General features: G+C 39.9%; 1 protein-coding gene across 3 annotated transcripts in view; it reads right to left on the bottom strand.

The window, feature by feature from the left end:
* Window positions 1-21,529, bottom strand: part of scn4ab (sodium channel, voltage-gated, type IV, alpha, b) — a 55,034-nt gene that overhangs the window by 29,722 nt on the left and 3,783 nt on the right. Inside the window, exons 1-2 of one of the 3 annotated variants that reach the window (XM_053684043.1) lie at window positions 2,005-2,231; window positions 396-720 (exon numbers count right to left, since the gene is read on the bottom strand). In XM_053684043.1, the coding sequence (XP_053540018.1) occupies window positions 396-720; window positions 2,005-2,105 (426 nt within the window). In that variant the 5' untranslated portion in view covers window positions 2,106-2,231. Of the gene's footprint in view, window positions 1-395; window positions 721-2,004; window positions 2,232-21,529 lie in introns of those variants that run through there. The other 2 variants (XM_053684042.1, XM_053684044.1) reach the window with 2 other exon arrangements.

The raw sequence follows: 21,529 nt of genomic DNA on the forward strand, positions 1-21,529 counted from the left end.
AAAAAAATATATCTTTGTTAAATCTAGGTGTGCAACAATTATTGGCACCCTTTTAGTCAATACTTATGAAAATTTTTCACAGCCTTCTTTGCTCATATTCACCAAGGGTGCCAATATTAGTGGAGGGCACTGTAGATAGGTAGGTAGGTAGATAGATAGATAGACAAACAAACAAAAACAAGTAACTAAATAAAGAAACAACCTTTAACTGTAAAAAATAATAATAACGAGGGGTCCCGCTGTCACAGGGGACGTAGGGCCGTCGCATGTCAATCACCCACTAAAATGATTTTTTCACAGGGACGTACTGAAGAAAAGGAACCGTAAAAACCACGTCATATGCTATTTCTCATGCTTTGTGAAAACGCATTGTGCACAGAGGAGCCAGGACTGACTTTCTTGGATTTGTAGTAGGGATCGAGCTCTTCCAGAGGGATGTTAAGGAGCTCAGGTGGAGGGTCTCCATAGATAAACGGTAAGGATTTTCCAACTTCCAGGTCTTTGGAGGGTTTGGGCAGGTCCTCTTCAAGGATCTCAATGTTCTGGGCTTTCCTCTGAGCCTCTTCGGCATCTGCCTCGGCCTTGAGTCGCTCACACTCGGCCAGCGACTCCGGCGTGAAGCGGCGGAACACATCGGTGCCTGCGGGGAGAAGCAAACATGCCATCTTCACATTCTGCTGGACGAGAGACGAAACCAGCTCGGGGTCTCTCAGCAACGCCCTGCCGAGAGAAGAGAGAGAGCAGAGGTGAGTGAGTGAGTGAAGGAAGGAAGGAAAGAAAAGGAGAGAAGAGAAGAGAAAAGTCTCTTCATACATATTTTCCCAGTGTTAACTTTTAAAAAATTTTTTTTTTTACAGTTTTGTAGTTCTTCATCTAAAACACAAGATTTTTTTGCACTCTCGATATTTTTCGACACTGCATCATAGAAATATATATTTACAACTAACAAAGGAAATCATGGATTAAAAAGCAGCAATGTAATTGCATTAAAATGTACATGACTGATCATGTTACGACCCCTTTGATTAGATTAACAGAGTATCTGATTTATCAAATCACAGGTCTATATTAACGCACGCTTTCCAATACATTATCGTTTCTATAGTAACAACTTACACAAAGGACTTGTATTATTGACACTCAACATCAAATTTATGTTAAAATGTGTACAACTGTAGCCATGGAGCTGTTTTGTCTAAGGAGACGTTTATTTAAACATTTACGGAATGAGTCTCCAGTGTCAGCACTTCGTAACAGTTAAGTAAGCTGTACGGTTACGTTTTCTGACGTCTTCACGACACGAGGTTGCACTTTGCGCTTTCTCGGTAACATGACGATATTTATCAACTTCAGGAAAGCTCCCTGACGTTCCACAAGATTAAATGATAATTTAAAAAAATGGAAGACATGTCAATAAATGTTAATGTTAATAAATAAAAAGGTAAATGGTCTGCACTTTTAATCTTAACGGGTCTACGAAGTGCTTTACACTGTTTCTCATTCACACACACACTCTCACACAAGGTGCTAGCCTGCCATCAGGAGCACCTTGGGGTTCAGTGTCTCGCCCAAGGACACTTCGGCATGTGGAATCACGTCAACCCTATGATTAGTGGACGACCCGCTCTACCACCTGATCCACAGCCGCCCGGTAAATAAAACAATGTAACTGCTGGCAAACCGCTGTGTTGCATGAGGAATAAAACACCTCCGGATGTGCTGTTATTGGAAAATAATCAACTTCGGTGTTGTGCGTGTAACTCCACATTGATTAATCAACACAGGTGTTTTATTCCTTATCCCTTACAAATGAAAGCACTGACAACTAACAGATAGATCAATGATAGAAAGATAGATAGATCCGAAATAACTGTCCAAATCATACAAGTACATAAACACTGCTGCTATTGCTATCTCAAGAAAGCAGTAAATGATACGCAGTCGATCAATTGCCAACACATTAAAAACCCTACTCCTGCCACAGCACAGGTTTGTCTCACTTACGATTGTTGCGGCCATAGTTTCGGCTTTTCTGCTTTCTTCGGTTGCGCGGCCCGATTCCGGACCCATGCCTCCAACAATGAGATCTTCCGCTTTTTAGCCATAGTCGCTGCTCGATTGCGGTGAACTGCCCTGCACTGATGAGAAAGGCTGGAGAACTATACGACCCTGTCGTGTCTGACACACATGCTTAGCCTGCCTGTACTGCTGAACCTCCACCCTCCCCCGACTTACAAAGTCAGAACACTGTCCCGAGGACAATGACTCTATTGACCTTTTCTTTTAATGCAAAGTCTGGGACGTGCACTAGTGGGGAATTAAATGCCTCCAATAGCTTTATTTTTTATTTGGTATGTTTAGAGGATGGCACAGTTCCAGGGTACCCGGTTCCATCTCCTTATCCCTGTGTTTGCGCAGATTTCCTGAGGGTTCTCTGGTTTCCCCCCACCTCCCAAAAACATCACCATCCAACAGAATCATCTAAATTGCACCTACAGAGAGCATGAGGGTGTTTTCACATGTAGTTCATTTTAAAAGAATGAAACCCAGCTGACTTAAAGTGGACCGGAAAGGGAAGCGGCCTTAGTCCTCAGTCCTTTTTGGTGTTCACAGTATAGTGGACTCAAAAGAGAACCCGGTTCTTGTTTTGGTCCTCTTCAGCAATGAAGCGATCTCAAGAGCCTTTCTTGTTCACACTATAACTTCATAAGTACTCAGACCCGAGCTTGCACCAAAAATTTCATCCAAGTCGTCATCATAGAAGGGCCAGGAATCCTCCATTTCAGTGGACTCTCCACTTCGACGGATTTTGTCACAGGTACTCAGGGTTAGTTAGAGTTAGGGTTCGGGTTTGTGTTGTTTTCAGCAGTGACGGAACATGGTTGCAGGTACGGCAAGCCTCCAGGTACACGTGTCTAAAAAAAATGAAAAGTGGACCGGGACCTCGTTGCTTTCACATATCAGGAAGAAATCGAACCACGAACAGACCCGCACTTTTGGATCCTGTTAGGGGGGTCTGAGATCACTTGGTTTGTTCACATATACACGCTGAACCTTTCCGAGAGCATTTGGAGGACTCAAGCGAACTAGGTATGAAAACACCATGAATGTGTGAGGGCATGTTGCCCTGTGATGGACTGGCATCTCACCCAGGTTATATTCCCGCCTCACACCAAGTATTCCCATGATCACCTGCCGTCGATTCTGGCCAAGTCTAGCCTTGTTTGGTTTGAATTTGATGTTATTTTTTTTTGTTTTTTTTTATAGAGACCTCTGCAAATCCTCGACATTGACCTCCAGCTGAGTCCCCAGCGTTACAGTTAACCATACATGCAATCCTGCATGTTCATACAGGCAAATACTGTGCTGCATGTCATTAAGTATACCGCTGTGTACACGACGCTTGGTATATGATGACAGTGGTTCTAGTATGTAAACTATAACTCTAGATATTCTTCTAAAATAATGGGTCGATCAGTGCAAACAATACAAATCTAAAGATGTTAAAAAAACATTTCTTCTGATTCATGAGATCAGATAGATAGATAGAGAGATAGAAAGATAGATAGATAGATAGAATCAAATACTTCAATTGTGACATTTTGGTGAGATTAAGAGATTTTTTTTTTACTTCAATCCCTTTCCTTGTTGTTTGACAATGGTAAATTCTTACAACTCAAGTTCCCGGGACTGGATCAATGGGGGTCTTTATTTCTGTTCCTTGAGAAAGGCGTTTCAGGACAGTCAATGTTCTGAATCTCTCTCATTGAGCTCACGACTTACTGCGAATGCATGCTGTAGAAGCAGCTAATCCGAGAACCAGAGGGGGACAGAAATTCCCACTCTGAGTAACAATGTCATGGTAACACCAAAGGGACGCTGAGCTACATTTCTGCGTTTGTATCCGACGCCTCTACAGATCCTCGACAAACAACACGTCAGAGTTATAGTAAATTACTATTCACTATATGTTACAGTAAGCTGTTAGGGTAAAACTATTATAGGTTATAGTAAGTTATAAGTTATAGTAAATGTTTATGGCCAAACATCGAGTTTATCTGGTGTGAGAAAGGATTTAAAAAGTCCCCATAATGACAGAAGTACAAGATTACAAGGCAGTTTTGTTGTTGTGGAGATATTTGGATCGTTATTAATTAGTCACTACTAAGGCTAAGCTTAGTTTAAGCTGATTAAAGATTAAAGATTTTACTATCACAAAGAGCACCATTTGTGTCTTTTATAACTGCCTTCCAAATATTTGCTCATGTCCTTTACATAATTTCTTCCCTCTGGGATCCTCGTGCTTCCAAATTTCACTGCAGCTTGTCTATATTAAATACGCATTAAATCAATGCAATTTAGCAGCTCTTCTGTTGCTTTTTATCTCTGAGTGTGTTTTTTCTCCATGCAGTAAATCCCACCGCATGTGGCACTGCACACACAACCTTTAACCACGGTCAGAAAACGCTCAGATCCAGTTTCAACCGCTTGATTGCATATTATGCATTGCATTATATATACTGTAAATATCATATGATTACAGTTACGTATATTTTCTAGACACTCAAACATGACACTTTATAACGTGTGGGTGGGGGGGGGGGGGGGGGGGGGGGGGTCTCCTCAACCACTACTACTGTGTAGCATCCACCTGGATGATGTGATGGCAGCCAAAGTGCGCCAGAACGCCTAACACACACCAGCTATTAGTGGAGAGGAGACCATGATAGAGAAGGACCAATGGGGGAATTTCTCCAGGGGTTACACTGGGGTTACACCCCTACTCTTTTACGAAAAGCGTCCTGGGATTTTTAATGAAGACAGAGAGTGAGGACCTCGGTTTAACGTCCCATCCAAAAGACGGTGCTGTTTTTTACAGTATAGTGTCCCTGTCACTATACTGGAGCATTAGACCCCACACAGACCACAGGATGAGCGCCCCCTGCTGGCCTCACTAATACCACTTCCAGCAGCAACCTTAGTTTTCCCCAGGAGGTCTCCCATCCATCCAGGTTCTGGCCAGGCTCAACCCTGCTTAGTTGAATCTGCATCACTTTTCCCTATTTAGTTATATATCTTTACTATATACAGATATTTTTTAAATAAATCTCATCATATATCTGACAGAAGTAAAAGCTTTTCCCATACTCAGCGATCGTCCTGATTGAAGAGGTGAATAAGAGACAGAGGGAATGGGAAGTCATTTTTTTAGTCCTTATGCTTGCCATCGTCTCTGCGCATAACCTGTTTTGCACTAATGTTTAGTAATAATCCCTTTGTCGTATAAACCAGATTATGACCCAGATGAGTTCAATGTTGAGGTTTTTATGTGTGTTAATTGTTTCTGAAAGCCGTTCAGTGGGTTCGTTTTTACATAAGTACTCGTCAAGTACGGTATAACGCTGATTTAATGGTGGTGAGATGTCTTGAAAAAAATCATATCAAACTAAAAGAAAGTACAGATATGGATAGTGTGTGCTGGCTTCATGAGGACAGTATAACTGAGAACGTTTCAGAGAATGTCCCAGTGCTATTGGAAATCGTAAAATGTGAATCTTTAGGAAATAGTCTTGAATAGTCTAAAACTAAATTTAGATTAAGACTAAGCGATCGTGTAGTGACAATCAAGGCATCTGCTGGAGCAGGAGCAGCTGCTGCGGGCTATCACACTCCGGCACGGTGTTCAGTTACACCTCTACAGATGACTCGGCTCATTCCCGCTTCGCTGTCACTCTCTCACTGGCCTATAACAGTATATTCCCACCCACTATCAGGATGCTGCGGGACGATCACCATCTTTCACTAAAATTAGTGGAATTTAAGATTAAATCATTGTTTATAAAATAAAAAATGTTATAAAATAAAATTAAAAATGGTGTTATAATGATAAAATGCAGAGATCTGGACACAAAAATGCCTTTCTTTTCCACAGAGAGATTACAAGGGGGCAATTCTTGATGAGGGTCATGTGACAAGAGGGAAATATTATAAAGAAAGGAAGAAATACTTTTTTTATTCTATATTTTTCTATAATTTTATTTTTTTAAATGTTTTACCAATATTACAAAGCCAAAATTGCAAAAACAAACACACAAACAAATAACAGCTGACAAAATAAACACCTGAATATTATTCTGTAGACGTGTGCAGGTGTAAATTCCAAAATATATAATAGTATATCATATATATAGTATAATAGTATAATAATATATAATAAAAAATAAATATATATTTTAAAAAATTAATATAGCATTATAATTAGGGCTGTACAATTAATCGAATATCGATCGCGATTACGATTTTGAGTGCCCACGATTAAATGAACATGATCGACTGTGATATTGCCGTTTAAAGTTCGTCCTCCGCTCATAGAAAACTCCGCTGCAGATCAAATCAAGCGCTTCCTAAATTTGCAGCCAATCACCGTAGAGTGGCGCAGGGATGACGTCATTTTGTAGCGCCAAAACCCAGAAATGGAGTTAGCATTTTTGCGCTCGAGCGGCCAGTTTCGCTGCGAGCTCCAGCGCTTGCGCGAGGGGAAATCATGACATTAACATGACGCTAAATGGCACTACAGAGGTTGTCGGGGACATTAAACGTCATCACGCCGAACAGGAAAAAACTTTGCAGATAAACTCAGGGCTCTACAGTGCGACCATTTCACTCGCATTTGCGACTGAAAAGTACTTTGTGCGACTGTGAATAAATATTTATTCGCACCGGTGCGAGTGACCTGTTCGGAGTTGTGTAACACAAGCGGAATAAAAACTACAGGAAGTCCAAAATGCATCTACACCGCGGAACAGTTACTTTCACACTGGAAATACTGCAGAGAAGCCATTATGATGACAAGAGTAACACTGAACATCATCTGCTTCTCTCAACTTCCCAATCTCACAATCGGCATCTTTTAGTGATCCCGCAAAATGAACTGAACTTTCACCTGCTCGTGTAGACACAGCGACTCCGCACGGAGTAAATTAATAATAATGCTAACGCTCCACGTGGGTTTAATTCAAATGTCTTTATGATTGGTGAGGAATTATTTAATAATCAAGATTAGCAACTGTTCAGAAGGAGTACGCTGCTGCTCTCCTTCACTAACTCAAATACATGGTGTAGTCACGTCATAAGGTTGCCAGATATCATCAGAAAAGTCAACTTCAGTTTCCATGTTTTGATTCAGTCCCCCAACAAACAATATTATCAGCAGACGTACTGGGGAACCGATCTAAAAGGAACAAACTGATAAACAAACAAACAGAAAACGAATAAAATGTGAAGACAGAAAATGTGCTTCGTTACAAATAAAAAATTTAATATAAAAAATAGATATTATAATAACTTTTACAAAATATAAATAAAATGAGAAATGAAATAATGTGTAATTACTATGGGTTGCATTTAATATCAATCTGACATTAAGCTTAGTTCACAATTTCCTTAGAAGGCTATTAGCCGTTTTCCTAATATGGATCATGCTTGTGTTAATCTACTTTTAATTAGGACTCTATTGTTTAAGATATTTAAAAATAAATATTTATGCTTGTTTATTTATTAATTAACCAACAGTATTCCTCATTGCTATTATTTTAATTCAATTAACAGTGACCATGAGCAGAGAGCTTACATTTAACTGTTTATGATAGATTTCCTGATTAAAGCTTAAACAAAAAGATCGGTATCTGGATCGGTATCGGTCTTAAAATCCTGATCGGCGCGTCCGTAATGAACACCGTTAAACTAAAGCGCTTTGCATCTGGCGGGTAAATGAACTCACCCAATCACATCCTATATGAGATTATTCAGATATCTACACAATACACACAGAGTGGGTCGAGAACTGACTCCAGTCCAGAACCATGACAGTGGAAATGTCTAACAGTGCAGCTTTAAATATATTTAAGAGGAGCAGACTTCAAACACTGAACATTGAGGTGTATTGTATTTGTTTACAAGCTGGAACAGGTTAACGGTTGTTTTTTCCACAGTCTGTAAAATGAACTGAAAATATTACATGTAGTTTATCAGAAGGTAAATTAATGCATCATGGCTCACACTATGTTCCTAAATTCTGTCATAATTGACCAGCTCAAGTTTTCTCATGCTACTTGTGTGTTATATTGTGGCACATTAATGTTACCATCTCTAAAAAAAAAAAAAAAAAACCTCAACTTCAACTGTGCTCCTAAATGTTTGTAATTATTATTAAAGAAATTGCCTTGCGTCTCTCCTCCTGTAAACACTGTTACTGACTTTTCTCCATTTGCCTGAATTGTTTTCATTTGGTTGCGTATTGTTATATTTGATGCATATTTTCATTTGGTTGATGGCATTTTTATTTTTACTTATCCAATATTTTGGTACTATTTTATTTATGTTCTGCATCTACGAGATGATGCACTTTAAGGATCAGTCTAATCTGATGCATAGATTTGTACATTAGCAGGAATGTAGCACGACATGGAGGTGAAAGCAGCGGTCTGTTTATTTAAATGTGAAAGTGCAATAAAAATATGTCGTCCCTAAAATCAATGATTAATCGTGATAAATAATCGTCATCTCAATATTGACCAAAATAATCGGAATTATCATTTTGGCCATAATCGTGCAGCCTTAATTATAATATTATTTTATTATAAAATATATCATTATATTATATTTATTATATATTATATGCAACTATTCATTTGTTATACAATTCTTATTAATAATAATAATAATAATAATAATAATAATAATAATAATAATAATAATAATAATAATATGCATAACAATAAAATAGTTATTATTACTATTATTATTATTATTATTATTATTATTACTACTACTACTATAGTAGTAGTATTAGTAGTAGTATTTCAAAATATAGAATTTTATTTGTCAGTAAAAATGTGTTTTATTAAGTACTGGTCCTACTGTACATCAGGAAGAGACTTTAAAGGTACGCTGATGTTTTTCAGCACTGCTGCTAATACAAACTCTATGAAGCTTTACATTTTTTTCATGAGGATATCGTAATCATTAAGCACCTAGTACATTATGTCCATACGTGACGCCTTGAGAACACACCTTAAGCTCATATTTAAAAATATATATAAAGTTCTAACCAGGAAGAGGTTTTATTAAGGGTCATTTAGTTCTAGTTTTTTATTTGTTTAGCAGTTTTAGCATCGGAGACACTGTCACAAAGCAGCTTTACAGAATTCCAGGTGTAGATGTAGATCCCTAATGAGCAAGCCAGAGGAGGCAGTGGGAGGGGGAACATGAGAGGAACCAGAGAAGAACCAAACTGAAGAGGAATGTGGTCATTATGTAGCATTATGCAGCTTGTAGCACGCTAACTGTTCCTCAGCAGCTCTTCCTCTCAGTTAGCATGGTTCAAATATATTTCTGTAGTAAAGGAGCACTTCCCTTCACTTTACTCTCACGCCATTAAAAAGTGTTATGGAATCACTCTAGTCAGGAGGGTTTACTGCGAGGAGTGTGAGGAGTGAGTGAGGTAGAGTGACACATAGAGTTCACCCCCTTCCTCTAAAAACGTCAGTGTTGGATCGTCTTTCATCCTGTCTGCCAAAGATAGAAGACTGACCAGATTCCCACAACTATTGGGCTTCATTGAGCCACATGCTCTACTACCATCCCACTCCATCCATCCATCTGTCCATCCGTTCATCTCTCTCTCTCTCTATCGGTCTATCTATCAATTTATCTATCTACAGTACATATCACTCTACCAGTCTATCTGTCTGTCTATCTATCAATCTATCTACAGAACATATATCTTTCTGTCTGTTTGTATATCTCTCTATCTATCTATCTATCTATCTATCTGTCTATCTATCTATCTACAGTACATATATCACTCTATCAGTCTATCTGTCTGTCTGCCTATCGATCTGTCTACAGTATATATATATCTCTCTATCTGTTTGTATATCTATCTATCTATCTATCTATCTATCAATCGGTCTATCTATCTGTCTACAGTATACAGTATATCTATCTATCTATCTATCTATCTATCTATCTATCTATCTATCTACAGTACATATATCTCTCTATCTGTCTATCTGTCTGTCTATCTATCAATCTATCTACAGTACATATATCTTTCTGTCTGTTTGTATATCTATCTATCTATCTATCCATCTATCTATCTACAGTACATATCTCTCTATCTGTCTGTCTGCCTATCGATCTGTCTACAGTACATATATCTCTCTATCTGTTTGTATATCTATCTATCTATCTATCTATCTATCTATCTATCTATCTATCTATCTATCTATCTATCTATAGGTCTATCTATCTGTCTACAGTATACAGTATATCTATCTATCTATCTATCTATCTGTCTACAGTACATATATCTCTCTATCTGTCTATCTGTCTGTCTATCTATCAATCTATCTACAGTACATATATCTCTCTATCTGTCTATCTGTCTGTCTATCTATCAATCTATCTACAGTACATATATCTTTCTGTCTGTTTGTATATCTATCTATCTATCTGTCTATCTATCCTAGCTAGCTTGTGGCTAACTATTTGATAAATGCTAACTTTGCTAATCTCCAAGTTATTTCCGTCTCTCTCTCTCTCTCTCTCTCTCTCTCTCGCTCTCTCTCTCTCTCTCTCGCTCTCTCTCTCTCCATGTGCTGTCACAATGCTTTCCACATTATACACTTCCTGTGTATTTTGGTGTAGATATTTATGTTTATCTATGTGCTTAATGCTCTCCTCATTAATCTTCATGTCGTCTCCAGGAATCTTTCTACTCTACTGACCAGACAGAGAGGCTTTAACACGCATAGACCAATGACGTCAAAATTAGAGTTAAGCACTAACCGCATCACTACTCCTATTAGCCGAAGTGTTGGCTCATTTTTGCTAGCGCTCTGCGACGACACAGGAGCTGCGCTCTGTGTATCTGTGTTATATACTGTTGGAGCCCGTCACCTTGTTTAGCCTGGGCCCAAAGTGTGATGTTTGCCAAGTGAAATCCAAAGCATGCCATTAAAAACTGGAAAAATCTGATCCATCCAGCCTGACAATAAACAGATGAGTAATAGGCCAGATGGCAGCATGCTCACAGCGTGTTTTCACTCCAGTCACTTGAGAAGAGGAAATGCATCAGAGGTGACAGTGAGAGAACCCCATTGTGCTGACAATGTCACCCTCCTAAGAAGGCAGGAGGTCGCAAGGTCAGTAACTGCCGACCAACGTGCCAGGTAGCATGACCCCTCAGTCCACACACTTCCATGGACATACAGAGGACGCGAGGCGACCAGAAGTGTAATCAAAAAAGATCACAAATCACAGGATTAGAAAAAGAAATCAGTTTGTCACTGAACAATTTATAAGATCATATTTCACAAAGGCAAATTTGCATGTGCAGTGGGACAAATATACACGGAAGAATTGTGGGAATGACGTCACCTGCAAAGTGACAAAACAGTTTATAAACTCGACTAAAGGCAGTGAGTCAGGTTAAAGAAACAGCTCGGACAACAATATTTAAGACGATACTCTGATTAAGAAACGAGCACGTTTCTTAATCAGAATTACGTTTCAAACAGATTACTGATGACCTTAATCTGATTAAAGTCACACAGACGGAATGTAAACACGGACGGAATTAAGACGTGTGGAGTTTTCCTGTTTTAGTCGCGTTATCGGCGTGCGTTACAGACGTGTGCACACCTTAATCACACTATTAACCTCGTGTGAGAGTTTTCACCGCATCGTGAGACAGGACACGATCACACACGGCAGCGCTCGACCGTCTGACGGCAAACGAGAGAGCACGGCCGCGTCCCAAACCACGTACTTACCTGCTACAGTATATAGTAGGAGAAATACATGTGTCTCTATATACTATATAGACGGCAAGTACGCGGTTTGGGACGCGGCCCACGGCTTCAAGCAGTCGTCTATTTGCACGTACAGCACGACTAATAATTAACCGCACTTGAAGCTTTCGTCAGGTTTACCGCATCTTCACTAGAGCACTGCACAAATGATATGCAATGCAACATTTACAACAGTATAATTTGAACTAGATTCTTACAGTTTTAATGATAAGATGTTGACACCCAAACTTTCACTTCATTACAGTCTTTCGGTACTATTCCACCGATCCCAGTTAGCAGAGAATGTCATCAGAATGTTCATGACTTTACTGAGCGTCGAATTCCCTCTCCCTGTACACATCACGCTCCTCAGCACGGCACGCGCAGTTGATGATTTGTTTCGAGTTCCTGTCACGTATTGTATATATAGCCATGTGTTCTTTGTTTTCATTCCACCCGTGTCCTATTCATTGCACTGATTTATCTCCTAATTGTGTCCTGATTGTGTGCACCTGTTTCGTATTAGTTCCTGATTAGTCTGTTTACTTGTATCTTGTCTCTTTACGAAGACCGAAGCGTTGCTGTTACCGAGCCTGTTTTCCCCCAGTTCCTTGTTTTCAAAATTGTACTTCCTGGTTATAGACCTCGCCTGTTTTCAAATTTCGTAAACATGAATTGCTCTAGTCTAATCTTGTCTGTCTGATATTTGACCCATGCTACAGACTTGGATAATGATTCATGGATTGCTCAAAATAAACAACGCGCCGATTTTACGCACTTGTGTCCTGCAAGTTTGCGTACGGTAACGTCGCTATAACTATGTTATAACTATAAATGTTGCCGAAAGCAGAAATCTTATAGAAACGTTCACACAGTATGCAAAAAAAAAACAGCATTTTTAGGAAAGGTTAAGGGTTTGTTGTGGAAACGCTGGTCACTACAGAAGGAATAGAGAGTGTGGGTAGTGTTACGGTGTGTGTTGTGATTGAAATAAACTATGGTATTGCTATTTCCGCACATCATAAACCCCATCATGCTGTGGAAATGCTGTTGCCCTCACACCAAGGGTCTGCACAGGAACAAGTCTTTTTTTTCCCAGCTGATAATATGTACTGAAGTGTTATAGTGTTGAAGCTCAGCAAAATCAGATAAACACGGGTGGACTCCACATCAACATCCACACAAGCCGCTTTCAGTCAATATGCTACACATTTAGGGAAGGAGTCTCCAGTGTCAGCTGTGTTTATTTTTGTCTTATTAAGTTCAAGAGAGAGAAAAAGTGAGAAAGCTGAGGAAACAACTGTTTATAGCTGCTATAGCGTAAGGGATAACAGGAAGTAGCTTTTTTCATTAACTTTATAACGATAAATGGATAAAAAGTAATTCATTCTTTAATGACAAACAAAAAAAAATACCACTTTGTAACGTGCTGCTATTGGAAAATAAGTACCGTCAGTGTGGCGACAGTAACTCCACTTCATCACACTGGTCACTGATTGTTTTCCTGTAGCGGCACACCCCCAACTGTTTTGTTTCTTACTTCATGCTAACTGTGGAAGTTAAACATGTGGATAATCTTTGGGGGGAAAATGCACTGAACACTGGAATGAACGTACTGTACACTCATAAGGAAAATACTTTAAAACTATACAGATGTGGAAAAATATTTTTAAAAATAGGGGGAGTATTCAGATTTTTTGTTTGTTTGTTTTGTTTATTTTTTTAGAAAGCATGCCAACTTCAAGGATGACAAAGCAGGGGAAGAAAGTTTGTACATTAATATTGAGCTTTAAAGTGCACCTATTACGGTTTTTCAGATATTCCCGTTCATGTAGTGTGTTATATACGGAGCGGTTTGTGAATGTAAAAACATCTGCAAAGTTTCAAAAATCAAAGCGCACGATGAACGGAGTTATCGACTCCCAAAAGAAGGAACCGATTCTGAACAGCTGAATCGAGTCGTTATTGATTCCAGTCTTTACTTCCTGTACTAACCTACGTAGGTTCATAACAAAAAGCCCCGCCTCCGGTCTTCATCGGCTGCTCGCTGACAGCGGTAGACCAATCACGACAGACCGGGTCGTCTGACCAATCAGAGCAGAGTATGCTCTCTGGAGGAGAAGGAGGAGTTTAGAACGAATCCTTTAAAATGGATCATTTAACGAGTCGTTTGTGACACTGCGGGGAAAGAGGTACAGCTGCAGTTTAAATTATGAGCACGTTAAAGTGTTTTTTTTTTTTACTCTGGATGCACGTAAATCTTTGGTGTGAGACATTTAAAACAAAATTAGGCACGTTTTAAAATCATAATAGGTGTGCTTTAAAGAACAGCTCACGGAAGCTTATGGTCAGAGTTGCCATGTTTCAGCAAATTCCCTCCAACTACATTTCAGAACCTGCACAAGTTAGACGGCTACTTTTGTCACGTGTAGAAATACATAAAAAGTACGTTGTTGTTTTGTAACGCGGATAGATTGCTTACTCAGTCACATTAGACAGAATATAGAAAGCTTTCCAGAAGGTCCCACTGGGCTTCTGGCCCTGTTTTAATCTTCAGCGTTTTCCAGTGTTTCTAAGGGACTGTGGTAAGGTTGACATACAGACCACGCCCACTTGCGTTTTAAATCTGAGCATGAAGACAAGCGTGATTATTCTGAGCACTGAACAAATACAGTTGGCATTGTATACACCGTGTATTTTTTTAAAATTTATTATGAGCTTCACAGTAGTTACTGAATAATATGTGTAATGAATAAGTGAACACTAAGCTGGGATTTTAAAAGGTTTTTAAGGGAAGTGATCATAATTCATCCTAATCTTTTAGTCCACTGAGCCATAGTTATTGCATACGCGTCCAGTCTGAAGATGTTTTCCTGCTCTGAACTGCTTCTCACAGATATGAGCTCCATCCAGAACCTTCCATTAGCAGTCGGAGAATCACTCGGTGCTGATAGCGCGACGCCATGTGAAGAGGCCGAGGATAGAGAGAGGACTTTCTTTCTCTGCTTTCCTCTCTATGTTTCTCTTTCCTTTATTCAATCTGCCTGTCTCACTCACATCGCACTCACCTCTCTGTCTGTCTCTCGTGTTCTCTGTATCTCCTGCCTCCTGCATTCAAGCATGTGTCTGACTCGCTGTCCTTATTTTCCTCACTAACTCTACCTTCACTCACATCACACTCATCTTTATTCTCTCATCTTGACTGCGGTAATGCACTGCTCACCGGACTCCCCACTACTACAACGAACACGCTACAACTCGAGCAAAATGCAGGAGTGAGGCTATTAACATGCACTAGAAAACAAGATCAAATTAGTCCCGTTGTTAAACCTCTTAATGGTCGAGCACCTTCATTTATCTCTGAATTCCTAATAAACAATGTTCCAGACCATGTCTAAAGATCATCTAGTACTACAATGAGACCGATTGACCCTTCCTCAGAGTTTCCATAAGAATCGCCAGAACCCGACTCATGCACAATGAACACTGTTCCTTTCTTAAATGTCACAATCCGGGAGCCAAGAAGAAAAAACACTCGTCCAACACACACACCATTGTGAAAGTCGTCCGTCTGACCAGTGATCACACTGAGATAAAGCGCAAGAATGTCTCTCACGCACACAGCATCCATTTTGTTTTCTCCACTTTTGTACACATGAAGTCACTGGCATCTGAGACGAGAACGGTACACTCATATAACACAAGTCCTTTCTTCTTGTTGTTATTTTTCACCCTGTTCTTGGAGACGAGTCATCCTGAGGACAGTAAATTAAAGCAGTCGTGCTGCTGACAGAAGCTAATATGAGTAAGAAGCTCCAACCTGATCTCTCAGTCTAATGAGGACCCAAGGGATTGATGTGCACGCGCATCTCACACACCTCACACACTCGTCCAGGCTGCTGCACTCTACCAGTACATGCTGTCTAATAGCAAAAATATGGCAATCATTTTTCTATCAGAATAATCCTAGATAAATCAGATCTGCAATTCTGCAAGTAAATGTAATATTACAAAGTACAAAATATTACAATATTACAAAAATGACTGATTTCACTGCCATAATCATACGATCACAAAAGGCTTCTGACTACAAGAACTCGTACATTTTATGGGACAGGTGGAGTTCTGCGCTGTTAAGAGGGGGCGGGGACAGGTGGAGGGCTGCGCTGTTAAGAGGGGGTGGGGACAGGTGGAGGGCTGCGCTGTTAAGAGGGGGTGGGGACAGGTGGAGGGCTGCGCTGTTAAGAGGGGGTGGGGACAGGTGGAGGGCTGCGCTGTTAAGAGGGGGCGGGGACAGGTGGAGGGCTGCGCTGTTAAGAGAGGGCGGGGACAGGTGGAGGGCTGCGCTGTTAAGAGGGGGCGGGGACAGGTGGAGGGCTGCGCTGTTAAGAGGGGGTGGGGACAGGTGGAGGGCTGCGCTGTTAAGAGGGGGTGGGGACAGGTGGAGGGCTGCGCTGTTAAGAGGGGGCGGGGACAGGTGGAGGGCTACGCTGTTAAGAGGGGGTGGGGACAGGTGGAGGGCTGCGCTGTTAAGAGGGGGTGGGGACAGGTGGAGTTCTGCGCTGTTAAGAGGGGGTGGGGACAGGTGGAGGGCTGCGCTGTTAAGAGGGGGTGGGGACAGGTGGAGGGCTGCGCTGTTAAGAGGGGGTGGGGACAGGTGGAGGGCTGCACTGTTAAGAGTGCAGCTTCAAGAGTGTAAGTGAGGATGAGGACAGGTGCTGATGTTGGGATGTCGAGGAGGCTCGGGTTCCAGTTCATCCCAAAGGTGTTCAGTGGGGTTGAGGTCAGGGATCTGTGCAGGACATTCCAGTTCTTCCACCTTCTTCTAACCTTAACACTTAACACACCGTGGAGCTCGCTCTGTGTACAGGCGCACCGTCATGCTGGAACAGGTTTGGGTCTCTTAGTTCCGGTGAAAGGAAACTGTAACGCTACAGCGCACAGAGACAGTCAGGCGTCCACAAACCTTTAGCGATATAGTGTATAATAATGAGAGATACATCATAATGACCATGCTGCAGATTTGCAGTATAGACCTAAACACATAAGACATATATAAATATATATATATACACACACACACACACACACGAAGTATGTACGCATATACAGCTGTGTGAAATGTTGACGCTTTGAGGGAGATGGTGTAGCGCAGTGGGTAACACAGTGACAGTAAAACACTACAACACTACTGTCATGTACACAGTTACCGAATGTGAGCCTGAGAGCGAATCCCCACTGCACTGCTCCAAACACTGACCTCACACACATGTGAAGGAGAGCCACACACGTAACATGAGCTGAAAGGTTGAGTCTGATTATCTCTGAAAACCTCGTACTCAGATTGGACACAGAGAGAGAAGGAGAAAGTGAGTTCAGTCGTTCTCTCCCTTCATCTCTCTCTTCTCTCTCACACACACACACAGAGTGAGAGCCAGAGGAATTTTCTTTGAAGTTGTAATTAGGGCAGCAATTAGGAGAGGATTCCATGCCTCGGTAAAGGGGAGCCGGAGCTACGGCTTTTTCTGATATATTTGGAAAAACATTTGATCATCTCTGAAGCACCTCGTGTACTTACTTTTTCCAGAGGAGAATATCGCATCTGTTGATATTTCTGTTGGATAAATGATCGAAAAAGCTTTTTTTTTCCCTGATCATTTATTCAACAGAAATATCAACAGGTACGATATTCTTCTCTGGAAAAAGTAAGCACACCCTTGGCCTCAGAAGCTAGTACCGCCCCCTTCAGCAAAAATAAAGTTTTGCATAATTGTCCACCGGTCTCACTGGAATTTCCCATCACTCTTCCATGCAATATTCTTTCAGCTGCAAGATGTTTGAGGGTTTTCTTGCATGTACTGCCCGTTTCAAATCTCCCCCCCCCCCCCCCCCCCCCCCCACAACATTACAATGGGATTCAAATCCGGGCTTTGTACTAGGCCGTTCCATAACGCTCCGTTTCTTCTTTTTCTCCATTCCAACTTTCGGACAGACGGCCTCACAATATTTTCAAGCGCTCGTTGATGATGCAGAATTGACAGTCGATTCAATGAATGCACTGTTCTGTTACTCTGTTCTAGTCTACTCTATTTCATTAAGGTATGTTCTATAACGTTCTTTTATTCGATTCTGTCTTGTTTTGTTTGCTTATATATAAATATAAATATATAAACGAAGACTCTTGGGCAAAATGTAACTTTATTTACAAAACATCTACGTGATTCTATGCCATTTGTTTGTAGAAGCGTACGGCGTCCTCTCTCACACTCATGATGAACGCGTGTTAACACGTCTGAAATGATTCATGTCATCGCGTGATCCATCGCAACCTTGCGACTGCTTCCGGATTCTCACTGCCATGAGAATGATTCGAAAATGTTCTTCATTTATCAAAAGTCTTCTTAATAAAAAAAAACTACTACTCCGTTACTATATTCTATTGTAGTCTATAGTCTATTCTATTCTGTTTCATTATACTATTTCCTATACACACCTGTCATTCATTTCATTCTGGTTTTCAATTCAATGCAGTTTTATTTCTATAGCGCTTTTCACAATGGACAATGTCACAAAGCAGCTTTACAGAAACATATAAGTTTCAGATCTAAATTTTAAATTGATAAATGTATCTCTAGTGTGCAAGCCAGAGGCAACAGTGGCAAGGAAAGACTCCCTCTGATGATATGAGGAAGAAATCTTGAGAGGAACCAGACTCAGAAGGGAACCCGTCCTCATCTGGGTGACACCGGATAGTGTGATTATAAATAATTCCCTTCTATAACTGTGTGCTACACGATAAAACAAAAAGTGCAAGTGTGTAATCAGGAAATTCACCACAGTCTCAACGTGAAGTCTGTTCCGCTGAAGTCCTGAACTGTTCCCTCATCCTCTTCTTTTCTTAAGATAAGCTCATTGGGCAATAGCTGAACTTTACCACCATTCCACTGTTCATATCCATAAGCGGAGCCACTTTCTACCTTCTTTCCTTTTCTCATCTTCACACGGTACAATACTGTATATCCTGTTCATTTTATTGTCGTTTACAATGCTTGCAGTGCTCTGCCATTTTAATTCCACACAAGTCTGCTGCTTATATCTACAGTGTTTACACCCCACTGCATTACACCACACTACACCGCGCTACACCGCGCTAAACCGTGCTACACCGTGCTACACCGCGCTACACCGCAATACCACATCACACTCTTACACTGTATTCTTTTTTATAAATGCATTCTTATTTTGTTTTAAATTACCTTTATGTTTTAATTTATTTATTCATTTTCATATGATTCATTTTCATGTGATTCATATTCATGTGATTCATTTACATGTGATTCATTTACCTTTTCTCTTCTCTCCTCCCTTCCCTTTCCCAAATATTTCATTGAGAAGAAGAAAAAAAACAAACTACAAAAAAAACCAAAGGAAAACAAAATTAAAAGTACCAAAAACCCACCCCCCACCCCTTAAATTACCTTTAATATACTTTTAACTCTCTGTGCTGCTGTAATAGGTGAATTTCCCTCTGGGATAAATAAAGTGATCTATCTATCTATCTATCTATCTATCTATCTATCTGTCAATCAATCTTGGCCTATCTACAGTATCTATCTACAGTCTATCTATCGATCTATCTATCTATCTATCTATTCCTTTTTTATGTTCTATACATTGCGCTTAATCCAGTCTATTTGTTTTCATTCATGGTCATCTTAAAGTCAGTGTTGTATCCTGGTCTGTTGGTACGTCGGTTTGTTTTTGGGAAGGTGAGAGGAATCCGGAGAGACCTGGAGGAAACCCACATGAACACGGGGAGAACGTGCACAGAGAAACTCCATTCAGACAGTAACTAGAGCTGCGCCACTATTCTGCCTATATTGTAATCTAATCTAATCTAATCTTAAAAAAAAGTGAAAAGCTTCCTTGTCTCCATAACGTCACACTTCACGTGAAATGTTTGTCGTGATGTAACTGGATAAGGCCACTTCATCCAACAAGTAGCCTACACTCACCGTAATAAGAGTAGAGTCCGACAGAGGACAATGAACACGTCTTTGAATACAAAGACTTCTTAACATTTTTTTTTGCAAGGATATCAAAATTATTCGTTATTCGAAATCATGTGCGAGATTATAAATAGCTTGTTGGGACGTCTGAAGGGCGACGCGATTAAAAATAATTCGGACCGAGATCCAAGTGAAAGATAATTCAGTCTCCGAGACCTAAATTTAAACGGTCAGTTTTTCCAGTCATATCAGTGATGTCACTTTTCTGGCTTGTGGATCAAATATAATCCTTAGCAACAAGTTAGCAAGCGAAGGCGCATGATCGATTTTTCTAAATTGAAACTTGGCCATTTTTTCCTTGCACTTTTGAGGTGGATAACGTAGAAAGAAAGAAAAACAGGAAGTATCGAAATTTTTATCTAGAAGGAGTCCTGCATCTATACACCTTTAAACTACACCTTCACACAGTTAGGTTCTGTAATGTACGTCGGTTTACTGCAAGAATTAAGGAAGATGTGAGTATTAATTGTTCTCCGGTCATTTATTTAAAATTGAGCACACTTAAGCCCATTAAGATGAAGTCTTTAATACAGAAAATCAGCCATTTTTAAGGACAAGTATATGAACAAATACCTAAATACCTAAATACAAATACTCTGTGATAACTGTAAAAACTGGTCCAATGCTTCTTATCTCGAGATAAGATCAGATAAGAGAACAAAACTTGACCTTAATTAATCCTGAAGGAAATTAGGAATTAGGAAGTCATTTATTTAAAGCCCATTTCAAAGCGTAAACACTTCCACTTTGAATTCAGAAATCAGCTATTTTTAAGAATTTGAAACAATACCTGAACAAATACTTCAATACAAATACTTAAAGGTGCAACATTGATTGGTCGATTGATTGATTGACTGACTGACTGATTGATTACTGGAAAATAACCGGAAAATATGTGTTTTTGTTTTTTTGTTGTTGTTTTTTTTTTTTAAAAACCCGTTTAAGCCGTGCAAAAGTATATTAAGTGGCTGAGAAAACATGTTTAGAAATCTTAACTTGACTTACTGTTTGAAATGCTTGTTTGTGTTTGGATGCGCCTCCTGTAAGTCATGTCATAGACACTTTACTCGACAGGTCCCCATAGATCCTGGGGGCGGAGCTTTGTGAGCATGTGCGGGAATGTCGGAGTGAAAAATCGAGACTTAACCATTACACACCTAATCTTACTGAATTCACCTTTAATGCGCCTTTAATAAATCAACCTGATGTAAACTTTCTAATCTGTGATATCTATGGAAAGCTTTTTACATTACGATAAGATATGAAGATGAATCTCTATTCATTTCGTTGATTGTACTGCCGGATCTTTATGATTGACGTATTCTCCGGTGATTTACTTCAAATTGAGCCCATTTCAAAGCTTTAACATGTAAGCATAAAGGTTTTATTAAAGGAATTTTAAGTAAGTATCTGAACAAAACTTGAAATATTTAATGAAGATACCTGATGTAAACAGGTCATACATTCTGCTCTGTGATATCTGTAAAAAAACAAAAAAAAAATAGTCCCACTGGACCACAGGGTGTGTGCAGTGTGAGAGAGACCTCTAAGGGCTAAGAGTAAAAACTGTCCCAAACCTGCTCTTAAAAGAAATCACAGCTCACA

Source organism: Ictalurus punctatus, chromosome 12, assembly GCF_001660625.3.
Source record: "Ictalurus punctatus breed USDA103 chromosome 12, Coco_2.0, whole genome shotgun sequence".
NCBI lineage: Eukaryota > Metazoa > Chordata > Actinopteri > Siluriformes > Ictaluridae > Ictalurus > Ictalurus punctatus.